The following is a 16,277-nucleotide window of genomic DNA, read 5'->3' on the forward strand; positions in this document are numbered from 1 at the left end:
TTTGTACTTTTGTCTTTTAGGGAAGCATTCATGTTTTCTTTTTCTCTTCTCCAAACAGAAAGCGTTCTGCAAAGCCTGAAACTGTAATTGACTCTTTACTTCAGTAAATGTTACAGACTTAAAGTCAAAATAAAAATGAGTGATATTCTAATGCCTGGATACAATATTTAATTAAAACATTGAAGATTTTTGTGTAATTTCCAGTAATGCAACTTGTAAATCGTGGAGTAAGACTGGAACTAATAATTTGCTTAATATCTTTTAGTCCATATATATTAAGTTAATATAACATTAAAATTGTACCACTGGTAATTGTTCAAATTGTCATAATTACTTTTTCAACTTATACTGTGCAGGGAAGTTGAAGGAGCAGTTCATACTATAGAGAGTTGCAGTTTAAATGTATACGTAAGTCTACTAGTGATTTACTCAACTACTATCTATTTAGATAACTGGACAGATATTCAAAATAGAAAAAAAAAAAAAGAATAAGTCCTGTTTTGCACATAGAAAGTTGCAGGTCTAGTTGTCCTGTGGTTTCCTGTTACATATGAATATATGGGCTGCATATCTAAGAAATAATGGAATCCTAACACCCACCTGGCCTTCTAAAATATATTCTAATTTTTATACTCACATTCATTGCATTTAGTGTATGAGATGGGTGATCTTATTGATCTATAGAACACTGTTACGATTTGATAGTCTAGAAGTATACATGTTTAAGAAACAAAAGCTGAAAATAATGTTTCATCTGGACCTCTCTTGACCTTTTCTGCCACTTTAACTTCAGGTCAAAAATTTTGTTTGATTTCATGTTTGTTGAAACATTGAATTTGTACCTAAATATAAAGGAGTCACCCAGTTACAGAAAATTAAGAAACTAAATATTGGTCACTAATATTTGCCTCTGTAGGTATTATTTTTTAAATTCACTTTGAAGCTTGATTAACAGATACTGTCCTGTGTCTGACTTCTAAATTTTGATGTCAATTGCTCTGTCTCTCCCAATTGAGAAAGATCTCCATTTTCTGGAAAATACAACCAAAGCAGGAAAAATACCTTTTAATTCTTTGCCTTTAAAACACTTTGTTTTGTCTTTCTTCTTATTTTATAAAGAAAATAGTCTTCCCTGAATTTCTTCCATTGACAATTCCAATTAGACCATACCTCTAAAATAAAAATTATTTTTATTTTATAGTAAAAAAGAAAAGTTGTCATAGAATTATTGTTTTTTTGTTGGCTGCTTGTAAAATTTTTATTTTTTTAAGTTATGCTACTCTAAAACCACTATATATATATATATATATATATTTATTTATCTTTTATGAGTTTTAAAATTATGTAATCACCCCTGAAATACATTGGCTACACATTTTAAGACTGCATAAATTAATAAGTTTGGTTAAATATTGTTTTACAATTACAAAGCTATGTATAGAATGGGAGTGAAGGTAGCATACTTGTGAATTGTGTAAAAATGTGTCCATAAACTTAAAGTACATTTCAAAGGTGATGTAATAAATATCTTATGTATGGTGAATTTTTTCTAGGTAAGAAGAATTGGATTTAACTAACAGCATTTTCTTTGTGATGTGCAAGATAGTTAGACATTTATAACTTTGTGGGGCATTGTTTAGATACTGTGAAGACTTGAGGTGAACTTATGTCTTGTAAAAGCTTTGTGTAACCAGAATATCTTGGGAGTTATAGATGCACATTTAAACCTATTAGTATTTACTCTAGAGAAATCTTAATTTTACCAGTAGGAAAAAAAATGACTATGTCTTTTATTTTTTTTAAAGTCCACAGGTCTAGCCTTTAACCATCCATTTAATAGAAAAGGGATAACTTTTGCATTAAGCTTTAAAACATTAAGGAAAATTTAAGTCAGCATCTTAGATATTTTTCTTTTCCATGTCACTGCAGTAACAAAAAGAAAGCTATAAAAAGTCAAAACATTGATAAATTTTAAAAATAGGCTGCTTTAGCATTACATTAGAACTGATATCAAGATTAGATATTGGAGCCAGGCCTGAGTACCCATGTGAAAGCATGGGAACCTAGCGTTAAAGCTGTTCACTTAGCTCCAATCATAGCAGTCCTGTGGTTCCTTCACATTTACTTTGTGCCATTGTCCACAAATGAAATATTTTGTAACTTCAGTGTTAGTTTCATGAAAAGATAGATAAATTTGCTCATTATTTGAAATAAACATTTAAAATGAGTGTCACATATAAGTAGGTTATTGAATGTGAATGGCGATTTTTTTCTCTTTAATTTAAAAAAGTAATATTTATTAAGAGGAGCCTTGGTAGAATGTTGTTTGTGGTATGTTCTTTAGTAAACCTTGCAAATATATGTAGTAATAACTGAGATATTAAAATATGATAGTATTCCCCATTTCTGTTTAGATTCTTGTGAGGTGTAGGGGTAATTAAGGTGGGAGGTTTACATCCATGTGTTCGTCCCACAAGTAGAATCAGTTTCACATGCTGTGTCATCTATTTTTTGAGAAAAGAGGACCTTTTTTTTGCTGCACGAAATTTAAGGTTACTTTGGGGGAGAGGGTGGTGCTACTTCAACTAACATATTTTTTTAAATTATGATTGTAGCTTTAGTTTGTTATGTTTCTTTTTCATCTTTTAATAACATTTTTCCCTTAACTGTTATCATAAGGAAAGTCCCTCCCTTTCCTGCAGGGCTGTAAATTAAAGGATGGGTAGAGTTTACATTTGAGTACGTCAGTGTCTGCCCAGTTTATTAATGTATGCATCTGTGTTCCTTTTTAGTTACTCTTTGATATAAATGCTAGACTAAAACATAGATCTTCCTAGTGCCTTTGAACTTCTACTGTAGTCTAATTTAAATCATCAGTAACTTCAATAGCATTACTACAATATTGTATACTGGCCAGAATTACAAATTGTATGATGAGTTTGTTGTATTAATTTCAAAAGCCACACTTTCACTGTATTTTATGTATAAATTGTAATTGTTCAAGTTGTATATATTGATATTGTATGTATACATACAGCACGCTTAAGTAAGAAATAAAAATCTTTAGCCTAATGCCTGTAATTGTGGTCTGCTTCTTTACTCACCTGTTTTTGTGTTTGCGTCCACCTTGATCTTAATAATTAATAAGCAGGTTCTTTGTGCTTGACATCTCAATTTCATGAGGTTAAGAGAAGCCTGTGTAGTTTTGTACCAGAAACTCTTAATGTTGTGGGCCTTTAAACAGAAGTCATCATGATACAGAAACCTGGGAGAGATGTTTTTAAAAATGCTTCTCATTGATAAAAATTTATTTTCACCAAAAAAAATTTAAGTTTTATTCTCCTTGTCATTAGGTATTTGAGAACAGAAACAAGTCTATATGGAAAATGTATCTCACTAAAAGATAAAAGACATATCTTAGTGGTAACGGTATCATCATCTCTTTCAAAAACTTAATTTGCTTAAAATATCTCAAGCCATAATATTGCTTGAATTATTGTTAATCATGCATTCTTTTCACAAACACTTATTGATTATTAGGCAGCCACAAGAAGTTCACAGTGGACATTACAAAGTTTTGATTTGTCGGCAAGTTTCAAAGGATTTCCGTGTGCTTTTTGTATAGAGAAGGGGACTCCTCTGGCCATTTTAGGTCTTGCTCTCTCGCTCTTCCCAACTGCTTGTTGGTGTAAAACTGCTACACATGTGTAGAATATGAAAGTAAGATTAGAGGCCTGCCATAGTGTAAGCAAGAAAATCAGTAGTGTACCGTCGCACTCGCTGCCCCTCCTCCCCAGTTGAATTCTGGAGCTATGATACTCACTTTGACCGAGCAACACCACTGAGGCACATCCTCAGGGAGCCTGTTGCTGCTTGTGTTGTCAGGATGCTGCTGAGGTCATTGTTCATCCCGCCTTCCTATGAAGACCCTCGAGAGTCTGTTTTAAATTCAAGTACTAAAAACAGAGCAAAATAAAAATCCCAAGTACCAGCCTAAGGTACCTCAGTTCACATGTGCCTACAGGAACTGTTAACACAGTTCTGAAGCTGCAGCCTAAACTTAAAGTGAGCCTTCTAAACAAGCTATAAGATTATCTGAATGTCTCATTCTTAAGCTGTTTCATTTGCAAAGCAAATCAAGTATTCAGTCCTCCTTCGGAAGTTGAACACATGTGTGGGAAAATGATTATGAAGAGGCTACTTCAAAAAGAACCTGTTTCCTCTTTGCATTTATCTTGGGCTTCCTGTGACCCAATCTTAAAGTTACTTTTATCAATGTTATCAGAACATCACTTTGTCTTACCCAAACACGTTTATGGCTCTGACTAAAGAATATGACAGATCAGACATTCTTCTACACCTGCTCCCCTCCCCCACCCCTCTTTAGAGGCCTGGGGAAATTTTAGTTTTTAATCAAAGACTTTATTTCTCCAGCTTTACAAAGGAATTTAACTGGGACTTTACAACTGAATAAAATATTTCTCAGAGTTGATACCAATCTTAACAAGAGGATATTGCCTAACCCAACCTAAACTGCTAGAGTCATTACAGAAATATTATGTTGACCTTGATTTCTATTCCATCATGGGTTATGCCGCCCAATCACCAGGTGTCTTCTGCATTTACTGTGGACCCATGCATGGCTCATGGCCATATGAGTGGAGAATGACATGTCAAGGGCTATAGTGAAGGAGGGTGAATGGTGAGCTACCAGGCACAGCATTCCTCCCTAGCAGCTGACCCAATGCCTAGCACATGTCTCTCTGACTGGAGAGTCAGAAAAGGTTCGTCCCAGAAGTGCTGTTCAAGGTGTTAAAGCAGTGGAATGGGTGCGGCAAGGCATTCCAGGCAGAAGGAGTAATGTGAGTATCATGTGCATTGGTGGCCTGCTTGAAGTAAGGCAAAAGAGGTAGGGACTGATGATCCTGAAGAGGAAAGAGACAAGGCAGGATCTAGTTGTCGAAGAGTTTTCTTTAAGCAATGAGAAGCCACAGAAGGATCTTAAGGGGGTGACTCACATTATTTGTGTTTTAGAAAAACAACTGCTGAAAAGATTGTGAAGGATTAGATTCGGAGGAGCTGGGAGAGCAGATGATGTACTTATTTGTGCCTTGGAGGCTGTTTCGGTCATGGGCCAGAGGAGCCAACCTCCTCCTCTTCTTGCTGGCTGTCTTGCCCTCAAGACCAGCCCCTAGGCTGAGGGAACCTATGTATCTTTACTTTTCTTTACTGATGTTGCTAACAGGTACCCAGGTATGCAGTCACCACCTGAAACATCTGAACATGTTTGTGTTTGGTTTAATGCTGGCTACTAGAAAGCAAGCAAGGAAGAGACAGCCTAGAGACTGAACATTGAACAAGGAAGAAGTTGACATGAAGGATGGATCAAAAGAAACACTAGAGCTGAGGAGAAAATTTCTTGAGTGTTCAAGGGCAAAGGCAGCTAACTAGGAGGTTTGAAAACTCCACCTGGGAATGGAGCTCCAGTTGCACTAATCACTTGAACCAGGAAATCAGCTCCGAGACTAGGCAAAGTGCTTGCTTTGCTCTCAATGGAAGGTGGTAGGAATTGCAAGGCTAACCTTGTATGCTGAGAGGCCAGGCCATGAGAAAACTGTGCCCTGTGCTTTGCCCTGAAATGCTGCATTCTCAGGTGATTTGGGCACCCTAAGAAGCTGACCAAGAGGACCTGCCGAGAAGGGTGGGGAAAAGTCAGGGCACTGGCGACTAGCAACAGGAGAGCCCTTGGTGCACTTTTATCAGAGGCTGGCATTTCTAACTTGGTTTCAATGAAGATCATTCAGCTATAGATTTGAGCAACCTGCTGTTTCTTTGATTTGCTTATTCAGTAAGGATTTATTATCTAGAATGCCAGTTAGAGAGAGACTGCTCATAGGTAGAAGGTGGAGGTAGGATCAGCCCGTGCTGGCAGTGTCACACATTCCATGTGTAGACAAGACGCACGTCCCATGAAGTAGGTGTGGGCTGTAGCTAAGCTTCCTGAGTGAGCGTGCTTAAGCGATTAGCATCTCAACTTTCACTTAATCCTGACGTTTCTCTGCTTGCCCTTCTTACGTGTGTCCTCCTCGGTTCACGTTCTCTCACTCCTTTGGTAAACCCCAGTGCTTACTGTTGGATATTTCCATCCATGACAGACAGACGTGCCTGGAGCCTACGTGCGACCCTTCCGTGGCCTGTTCTCTTTGTTCCGACTGCCTTTCTTTTTACCATCCTGGCCTCATACACAAACTATAACCCACAAGTCATATCCTGTGGCAGACTACAGCTCACATTAGCCATTGAATGCAAATGAATTAAAAGTTTTCACTGTGGCCTTAGAAGGCTCCATGACTCTCTTAGTTACTTGTTGCCCTTGGCATGCTGGTATTTTATGTGGGCAGGGTGAAACTGGCTGTGGTCAGGGTGAGACTTTAAGCTTTTGATTTGTTCCCTTATTTTGAAAGGGTTAAAAAGATGTTACATGTTTTGGTATAATTTTAGTACTAGTATTAATTTTTGTCATATGTGTGTGAGCAAGAATGAAAAGAGAATGCTCATTCACTGTTACTAGATCCATATTCTTGCAGACATGTCTTTAAAGGCAAATTTCAATGACTTGACATTTGGTTTTTGCCCTTTAATTGCTTAAAATAGCAACTTTATTGAGATATGTCACATACTGTAAAATTCATCCTTTTAAGTATATAATTTAGTGGGTTTTAGTAGTTTCACAGAGTTGTACAGCCATTATGACTATCTAATATCAAAGCATTTTCATTACTCTCAAAAGAAAGCCTGTATCTGTTAGCAGTCATTTGATCTTCCTTCATCCCCTCAGCCTCTAGCAACCAGTATTCTTACTTTTTGCCTCTGTGGACTTACCTCTTCTGGGCATTTCTTATAAATGAAATCATACCATATGTGGCATTTGTGTCTGGCTCCTTTGAATTAGCATAGTGTTTCCAGGCTTCATCCATATCGTAGCATATGCCAATACTTTTCTTTTTACTGCCAAGTAATATTTGTTTGCCTATACCATATTTCATTTATCCATTCATCAGTTGATTGACAGTTGTGGTGTTTCTACTTTTTTGCTATAAATGAATAATGCTGCTGTGAACATTTGTGTAGAGATTTTTGTGTGGGCATGTTTTCAGTTCTCTTGGTGTAGATACCTAGGATTAGAACTATTGGAGTATATGGTAGCTATGTTTAATCTTTTGAAGAATTGCCATACTGTTTTCCAGAATGGCTGTACCACTTTCCGATTATACCAGCAATGTGTGGTAGTTCAGTTTTTTCACATCTGCACCAGTGTTTGTTGCTGTCTTTTTAATTTTAGTGCTTTAACTTCTAAACTTTGATTTAATTTGTTTTAACCTTTTGGCTGCACCTCACGGCATGTGGGATCTTAGTACCCTGACCAAACTCAAACCCCGTGCGCTGGCAGTGCAGGATCTTAACCATTGGACTGCCAGGGAAGTCCCCTAACTTTTAAACTTTTAAAAGCATTTTCTTACTTGTGCACATGGTCATACACACAGACTTCAAGTAGAAAGCCAAGAATCTCCTGCCCTTTCACTGTTCCTTATTTCAAGTCCCATCCTCAACAATCCAGCTTCCCCCCTTTTTCTAAGTTTCTCTGGTGGTTACCATTATAATTCCAAGGATTTCTTGATTTACTCACTATTGTCCCCCCCACACACAGACTTTTCATTGTAAAAACTTTCAAACATGTAAAAGCAGAGTAATGCAACCAAACTTCATGTACCCTTCTCCAACTACAATGTTCATCAACTCATGATATTTTGTGTTGGTTTCTCCATTGAAAAGTGAGAGTCTGCCTTATTTATACTACCCTTTCCAAATTTTTATAGTAAGCTATTTTTACCTCTTCTGTTACTTTTGCACTTTTGAATAAATATTTGACTTGTTCATGTTCCATCAACCTTTGACAATATTGCTGACCTCTCCCTGAGTGGGGGGTATTGGTGCCCCCCACTTTTCTTTCTCTTCTTTTGCTTTTTTTTCTCTTCTTTTCTTTTTTTGCTCTTTTGCTCTTTACCTCTTAATCATTTTCAGCTTATTTTTATGTTGTCAGTTTGATAGCATTTACAGTCTGTTCTGTAAGCATAATTAAGTCTTCCATGCTTTGTCTATTGGTTGGTTCTAAGACTTGAGAATCAAAAGAATTTACATTATTAGGACTTTAACTCTTGTTTACTGTAGTGCCGTGTAGTGTGCTAGAATTATTCCTCCCACCCCCATGCTCGTGGACTAAATATAACAACCCTTGTGCCAATAGGAGAAGAACGTTCTAAACATCCAGTTGACCCCTTTTCAGTTCAGAATTTTTCGATAATCAATGTGACTTGTGGACTTAATCTGCAAGCTCTTTTAATTATCATTTACATCTTGTGTGGCCTTGTATTCTTTAATCATACCATGCGTTATGTCCCCAGTGAGGAAACTTGAGAGGGAAGTAGTGTTTCCTTTTTGACTCTCACATCAATTTTGGTCTCTTCAGTAAATTGGTTTCCCCAACAGTTGGCAAGCAAATATAGCCTATGCCATTAAAGTGACATAATGCGTCAGATTCTGCATATACTTTATTTTATGATGAGTTATAAATATATAAATATGTTTAAAATAAGGCTATTAAAAACTCATAAATTAAAATATTCAGCTTCAACACTTTGAGTATTTCTCCTTCATAATCGTCTTTAGCCTTTCCAAGAGGTCTTTCAGCGTACTTGTGCTCGTCTTGGCTTCATTCACAGAACAGGTCTACAAAAAAAATATTTCATTAGCTTGCATTGCTAAGTATTTGAATCTTGCTTGTGCCAGTCTACCCAGGTCAAGCCTGCGCTTGCACTTGCCACTTGAACGGTGATCAAACCAAGGCTGCCAGTCTGGCTTGACTCTGCTGCTAGGCTAACAGGGTTTAGCTGTTTTTCGTGCATGCTACTTACATTCCAGAAATGGCCACTGTAAATCTGTAACTGTCTGCCTTCAGGGTGTGGCCATCCCTGGACAGGTGTGTCACAGCTAGGTGCTGCTCAGGGGCATAACAGGGATGTGGAGGCTCAGACCTGCCCACTGCCATCTTGGGCCTTTTGTGTGGCCTCCTGGACTACTGAGAGACAGATTCAGTCCATTTGCCATCCTGCCCATTAAACAGCAACATAACAGGTTGGCAGCACTTCAGTTGGGAAGGATTCCTGCTGCCTACCACCTGGCCACTGCTTCAGTTTGAATCTTAGCTCTACCAGTTTATTAATTGCATTGCTTAAGACAAACTACTTAGTTTATAAAAGTTTCAGTTTCCTCCTTGTATAAAATGGCAACAGTAGTGCCTACTAAAGATCATTAGGAGGGTCAAAAGAGACAATGAGTGTAATATCTGCTCCCTGTTCTGTTACCTTATAAATAAAGCAGCGTGCCCAGACAGAGGATGAACGTCCCCAGTTCCTCTACTTGGCATTAGGTAACATCCGCTCTTGGCTCTGCCACTTTTCCTACATCATCAGTTCTCCCCTCTTACTAGGTCATTCCCACTGGTATATTGACATGCTCCGTATAGACCTCATCTAAAAGAACTTCCTTCACTTCATACCTGCCTTCAGCTATTGTTCTGTTTCTCTGCAACCCTATAGAAAAATACCCTAAAGCAGTTTTTCATACTCAGTACCACTTTCTTTTCACTCCTCCCCACACCTGGTCTCTGTGGAACCCACTCTCCTCAGACTTTCATTCCCACATCTCAATCTGTGTCAGCACCATCAGTAACCTCCATCACGCCGAGTTCAATGACCATTCTTAGTGTTCATCTTACTTGATCTTTCGGTACATTTGACACACTCCCTCCTCCTTAAAAGAGTTTCCTCACTTGCCTTCTGGGATACCACACACTCTTTGATTTCCTCCTACTTCACTGGCTAGTACTCGGTCTCTCGTGCTGGTCCCTCCTCTTCCTGACTCCTATATGAGTGCCTCTGGGCTCAGTCCTTGGATCTTGTCCTTTCTCTGTGTCATTCAGGTCTGTGACTTAAAGATCTTTCTGAGAACTCTTCACTTAATACCATAAGTTCTGACCTCTCCCTTAAGCTTCAGACTTTTTCAACAGTCCTGTCAGTATCTTCACAGCCTCTAGCCTTGATCACCCCTAGACTTCCATATCTGTAAACAGCACCAACCATCCACCAAGGGGCCCAGGTTAGGAACCAGGAGGCCATCTTCTACTCTTGCCATTACCCCGCACCATAGATCTGTCAGCAAGTCCTTCTGGCTCGATTTTTGATCATAGCCAAAATCCAACAATGTCTGCCACTCTTACTCTGCAACACCCACCATCATCTGCAGCTGGAGTACTGTGGTTGCTTCCCAACAAGCCATCTTACTTCTGTGCTTACCCCTACTCAGTCTGTTTACCACACAGTAGCCAGAATGATCATTTAAAATCACATAAATCAGGTGGTGGTCTCTGCCCTGCTCAGAACCCTGTGGGAGTTTCCCACCATGCGTGGGGCAGAATCCATAGGCCCTGTGTGGTCTCCGCCTAAAAGCCCCTCACTTACTCAGATCCAGCCACATTGGCCCTCCTGTTGATCTTTGAATACATGAAGTTCATTTCTACCTTAGGGCCTTTGTACAGCTGTTCCCTCTGCCTGGAATGTTCCTTCCAAGTTAGCGATGTGGCCAACTCTCTTGCTTAATTCAAATATCTGCTTAGATGATGTCGCCAGCTACTAAATCAGCCCTCTCCCTCTTGACCCCTATGTTCTTTACCCCTTTATTTTTCTTCATAGCACTTATCACTACTGGACATCATGCTGTATGCTTGTTTTCCTTTCTCACTGACCCATTACAACATTCTGTGAGAGCAGGAAATGTATCCCCAGTGCCTAGAACAGTACCTAAAGCAACACTCACAGAGTCTCAACAAATAGAATTTGTCGAATGAATGAACAAGCTGATTAAAAGTGTACTGCTGGTCATAAGGAGGAATATTTTAAGAAGTAGTACTGCCATCCATTGGAAGGCAGGCTGTTGCCATAGCACAGCTTACCTTGCTTGCCAAGCTGTTGAGATTCCTGTCAAGTCCGCCCAGGAATTTGTTCAAGCACGTGTGGCTCCTGTAGATACGCCTAAGCTCAATTCCAACCCTGCAGAAGGTTTCCTTCTCAGTTGTGTTCTAGAAAGAGAAATGCTACAGATAGCCATTGGCCAGCTCGATTTTGAACACTGGAGAGAGAGATTGCCTTTTGATTTCTTCTTTCCAGGGGGACAAGTGGAGAAGATGAGTTTGCTCACCTGTGGTCCAGCTATTCAGGTATTCCTGCCATGTGAATGGAGGCTGCACAGTAAACAGCCTCTCCCAGTTACTTGCAAATACAGTAGGCTTTTACCGAAACCTCCCAATGTCTTTTCCATCGGAGGGTTTTATCGAAAGGGTACCTGAAGCAAGTCACTCAACTAAGTTAATGAGAGAGTGGGGTTTGAATGCAGGGTTACCCGTCTACAGCCCATGTCTATTTCTTTACCCCATGCAAGCTGTTCTCTCTGTGGAGGGAATCTTAGGTACATGAGCTCATAATCAGAATCTGCTCTTAACTTCTATAATTTATAGTTTTTGAATCTAGGTTTCTCTGAAAATCCCACATGCTTATTGAGAAAATGAATGTCCATCCTTAGGCCTGGACAGTGCTGCTTTAGCCTCAGCACTCTCCCATTTAGCCCTCCTCCTGGAAGGTAGCAGTGTGAGGAGACAGACATGTCCCCACACAGCTGGAGGTGAGTTCCTGGATCAGGGCCAGGTGCCCCAGGTGGTGGGCCTGGGAAGATGAGGGGCAGCTTCTGAGAGAGTGCTGGGCCTTGGACGGAGTTTCTCTAAGGGGCCTTTGGCCTTGAATGTGCAGGGTCAGAACCTCTTTGGAATGCTGGCAGCTCTGACGTGAGTCTGGCCCCATGGTTCTTCTCTTTTTATGAACCTGGGAGAGGGAATATGTCTCAGCCGGGTCAGGCCTGGTGTGTCTTCTCATTCTCCTGTAGGACAGAGTCATGGAGCCTGGATGGTGTGTCTTAAGCTTGAGCCCAATCCAGCTCAGATAAACCTGTTTTCAGCCTCTGCCAGGACCTGTTCTCATCCCTTGCCACTCAAAGTGAGGTTCATGAAGCAGCAACAAGGACATTACCTGGGAACCTGTTGAGATGCAGAATCTCAGGCCTCCCTCTGGACCCACTAAATGAATCTGCGTTCACAGGATCTCCAGGGGATTTATATGAGGAGCTCTGTCCAAACAGCTTTTTTGGTTCTCCCATATTTTTTGATTATCAAGGCTGTTTACTATAAAGGTTATATGCAGTCAACAAAAATGGATTTTTTTTCATTAACGATCAGCCAGAGAGAACTACTATTACAATTTCGGTAACTATATGTCCAGATTCTTTTTAATACTTTTTTTTTTCAATAGGGACCAACTAGTGATATTCTTTTCTAACCTCTTGCTTAACATATAGTACTAGCAATTCCTTAAATCATTCAGTAGTATTTTAGAACATGAGATTGAGAGCTGTGGAGGAACGTAGGGCATATTTGTGCCACAGCTGATCAATCCCCTACCTTTGCATTGTTTTTACTTATAGCAGTACAGTAGCAGCAAGTCATCTGTATAGATCTTTGAATTTATCTCTTATTTTTTCAGGCTGAGTTCCAGAAGTGCTGTTGATTTTTTTAGGGTTTTTCCAGGAAAACCTTGACCCAGACCGAGGCACCAGAATCCCAGACTACAAAAGCTTCCTCTCTGCACTGTGGAGCTTGATGGCCCATGGTCAGGGCCTTTAGAAGGACATGTATATAATGAACAGCCGTGAACCCTCCTGGGTCCTGACTCTAATTGAAAGTTTAAGAATAGCACCAGTGTCTCTGGGCTCTGGGAGTCAAGAAACCTCCCATAAATCACCGTATCTCTGTGGAGCGTTGTGGGTGAACAGAGGTGATGAGGCCAAGAAGACAGACACCAGCTGTGTATGCAGTTGGAGGCAGATGCCTGTGTTGGGGACAGAACAGTGAGGTTCAAGAATGTCAAAAGGGGAAGAGATCCTTTGCTTATTTTTCCATCAGAATCTAATGAGACTTTTCTAAAACTTTGACTACTTTGACTAGGGACTTAGAACTTACACTGCCTAGGTTTTGAGAAAACATCTTCTAAAGAACTTTCAAACGATTTCTAAAGATGATTAGGATAAGTATAGAAAAGAGTTTGAATCAAATGGAAAACCTTTAAGAGAAGAAATTCTAAAGGCAGTTTTAGTTAAAGGCCTTAATGTTTTAGTTCCATTGGGATTGTAGCAATAGGATGACACTCTGGACTGCCTGTATTTTCATCTGCTTATCCAGCTTTCACGGCCTTGAGTATATCTTTCACACACCACTTGGGAGACTTCTGTGCAGGGTTTCGGCCCGAGTTCTAACTAGGGTCTTGACTAGCTTCTCTTCGGGACAGACAGATCTGTCCTATATGTATTGTATCCGTTATCTCCACTTATGCACAAATTTAATCAGCCAGTGCTATATGTGAAAAAAAAAGTCCTCTGCTTTCACTTTTGAAAAAAGATTTGGTGTTTGGCATAGAGCTCTCTGAAAAATTCTGGACTTTTGCACCTTTTGGTAGTAGAAAATGCCTCCAACTAATAGTCCACCAAAGAAGTCCTTCTTAGACCTGCCAGCTTGCTTGCTTTCTACCTTGCTCACCTTACTTCAGAGACACCGGGAACACTGCCTGCAGAATCCAGCATTTAGATAAGCACATTGTTCCAGCATCTGCCAAGAGCAGGATGTCACCTAACTTGAGCGTAATGGACCTCTGGATCTCTAAAAGCACTAAAATTAATATGCTCGATTTTGGAAAGATATTTTTGAGAACACAAGAAAGTAACTTTTCCTCCCATATAGCACCCTTGTGGGTTTTGAAAATAACCTTTCTTTGTTCTGAAGTATCTTGAAAGGTAAGTAAGCAGTGCTGAGTCTTTGAGGAAAAGAGAATGGAAAAAACGAGATTGTTAATCCAGGAGGAATAGGAAGCAGTTCAGGAAGGCGTGAGATAGGTAAGAGTGAAGGAAGGTAGTGGGAACTGACCTGCACCTCGGCTGGGGAGAGGATTGGCTGTCTTCTAGAGCAGCCCAGAGTGGGGTTGCCCTGGGCTCGCAGTCATGGAGAGTTGATGATTTCAAACCCCTGGCCCCTCTCTCTCAGAATGATTGCTTCTCTACAACCAGTTTTTGCCTTTAATCAAGAGTTATATAGTAACATTTTCCACTAACTCAAGAGTTGGATTCCAACCAACTTTCAAAATTGCTTTCATATCTTCAGATGTAGAAACTGAGGCACAGAGAGGTGTAGAGGCTTGTCAAAGGCCACATAGTTAATAACAGAGCTGGGGCTAAAGCCACCAGCTGTCTCCCTTCCAGCCTCATGGTGCTTCTGCTGGGCCTTGCCCTTGGCTTTGATAGCACCCTCTCAGCAGTGAGCCAGCCCCTGGAGAACCCAGAGCATGACTCAGTGACTCTTGGCTATTTTATTTCTCTCTGTATAAAATATTAAAATAAGATAGATAAAGCATTATATATAAGGTATATACATAAAATATTAATAAATGAAATATATAAAGTATTATACACTAGATATGAAATTTTATATATACATATATATGAAATCCTTCCAACCTGCTGTTACAGGATGTCTGATACAGGATGAGATTCTGAAGGATAAAATTATACAATATGTACTATACAGTACATATGTTTATATTATATGCTATTATATAATTATTATATTTCCGACTCCTGGAATAATCTTTAATGAAAAATGAGATAGTCTGGATAAAGGCCCGAAGAATAGTTTTGCTCACGAGCAGGACAGGCCTACGCTCTGGCCCTGGCCAAGTTACCCTCTGGTATACATGGAAAGCAGGTGGTTAGGAGACCATTGGTAAATTGAAGCTTTGGGTTTTTCATTCTCACTTGTGTGTTTCCATGAAAACAGGAACTGATGTGCTGAAAGCTATTGATATGGCTGTAGTCATGTGTTTGTCAGAGAAAATGCACTATCAGCTGTCAAATCTATCTCCTCCCACTGAAGATCGGGGGGCGGGGGTGAGGCGCAGGAGGAGGAAAGGTGAGATGCTCTGGCAGGAGCAGCCGGAGGCAGGGATATGTTGGCCCCTGTCTGACAGGATGGTTCTGGACTGGCCAGAAGGGAGTTTGCAGGACAGAGAAAGCTGAGGGTCTCCGGACAGCGGTGCCCGGAGCTGGTGGGCTGTTAGGTGACCAGGCTGCGGAAGAGGAGGGGCTCTGGCGATACATTTTCTGTTGCCATAGGAAGTCTCTTAGACAAAATGAAAGCTCTCTCAACCTGTAATCTCAATATCTGTTTTTGTGAGAGTATTTGGTTTTTCAGAAATGTATGGGCCAGAAAAATTCTCTCCTTCAGCAGCATTAATTGAGTGCCTCCTATATTCCCGGTACTAGACCTGGGTGGGTAAAATCTTAAAGAGCTTTTCCTTGATTGAGGTCTAAATTATGACTATAAAACCCAAGCTTTCTACTATATATCTTCTAAGTCAAGTGAAACTAGAAACACTAAAATGCATTTGAGAATAAAGATCAGAATTCTCAGTCATTGACAATATTTCATACATTATAGTTAGGTTGAGCCTGTTTGCTTTCTGTTAAATTTGTTTAAACACTTGTGAATGGCTCTCTTCACCAAGTCATCCATCTGCCAAAGTAGACCCAAGACAGCTCTTACCTTTGGGGCAGCAAAGACGTCTGCTACAGGCAGCTCCATGCATGAATTCTTGGCCCAGGCAGGAACAAGAGAACAAGAGAGTGAGTTACTTTCAACTGCACAGGGTAAGCCATGCTGAACAGCTCTGACCCTCTCAAACTAAGAAAACTTCCTATAGTCCCTCAGGGGGAAAAACAAAAAACAAAAAAACACCAGGAGAAAAATCTCCACAGTGCTCACCATCCTACCACCAACCACCAAGTCTCTTGGAGCTGTTGTGTTCTTTTCTCAGTCTAAGAAATAGGCACAGCATCACCAGAACATCTGGAGAGATGGTGCCAGATAGCTTACTCACCTTTCTCGTTGTGAGGATGTTCAGCGTTTTGATGATCTCTGCTAAGGTAATATCGCACTTGTGTCCATGGACGAAGTGACTGGTACATACCAGTAAGCAGACCAGCACTGGGATCAGCTGGGAGGTGAGACCCAT

At 40.1% G+C, this 16,277-nt stretch overlaps 2 protein-coding genes across 5 annotated transcripts in view; one reads left to right on the plus strand and one right to left on the minus strand.

The window, feature by feature from the left end:
* The window catches only part of KIF3A (kinesin family member 3A), an 89,928-nt gene extending 86,847 nt beyond the window's left edge, over nucleotides 1-3,081 (plus strand). For all 4 annotated transcript variants that reach the window (XM_055547834.1, XM_055547851.1, XM_055547841.1 and 1 more), the window contains one exon: nucleotides 59-3,081. In XM_055547834.1, coding sequence (XP_055403809.1) covers nucleotides 59-107 — 49 coding nt within the window. In that variant the 3' untranslated portion in view covers nucleotides 108-3,081. The remainder of the gene's footprint in view (nucleotides 1-58) is intronic.
* Nucleotides 3,082-8,371: 5,290 nt separating this feature from the next.
* On the minus strand, nucleotides 8,372-16,277 carry IL4 (interleukin 4). Its single transcript, XM_055566670.1, has 4 exons — nucleotides 16,143-16,277; nucleotides 15,809-15,856; nucleotides 11,069-11,194; nucleotides 8,372-8,787 (listed from the first exon to the last, which is right to left on the minus strand). The coding sequence occupies exons 1-4, from the start codon at nucleotides 16,275-16,277 to the stop codon at nucleotides 8,689-8,691; spliced, it is 408 nt and encodes a 135-aa protein (XP_055422645.1). The 3' UTR covers nucleotides 8,372-8,688.

This window comes from Bubalus kerabau, chromosome 1, assembly GCF_029407905.1.
Source record: "Bubalus kerabau isolate K-KA32 ecotype Philippines breed swamp buffalo chromosome 1, PCC_UOA_SB_1v2, whole genome shotgun sequence".
Classification (NCBI taxonomy): Eukaryota; Metazoa; Chordata; class Mammalia; order Artiodactyla; family Bovidae; genus Bubalus; species Bubalus kerabau.

Coding starts and splice junctions, on each gene's coding strand:
- IL4 (XM_055566670.1), bottom strand. CDS start 16,277: ATGGGTCTCACCTCCCAGCTGATCCCAGTGCTGGTCTGCTTACTGGTA. Junction 15,857..16,142: donor ACATCCTCACAACGAGAAAG/GTGAGTAAGCTA, acceptor GCCTGGGCCAAG/AATTCATGCATGGAGCTGCC. Junction 8,788..11,068: donor TCAACAGCTTGGCAAGCAAG/GTAAGCTGTGCT, acceptor TTTTTTTTGTAG/ACCTGTTCTGTGAATGAAGC.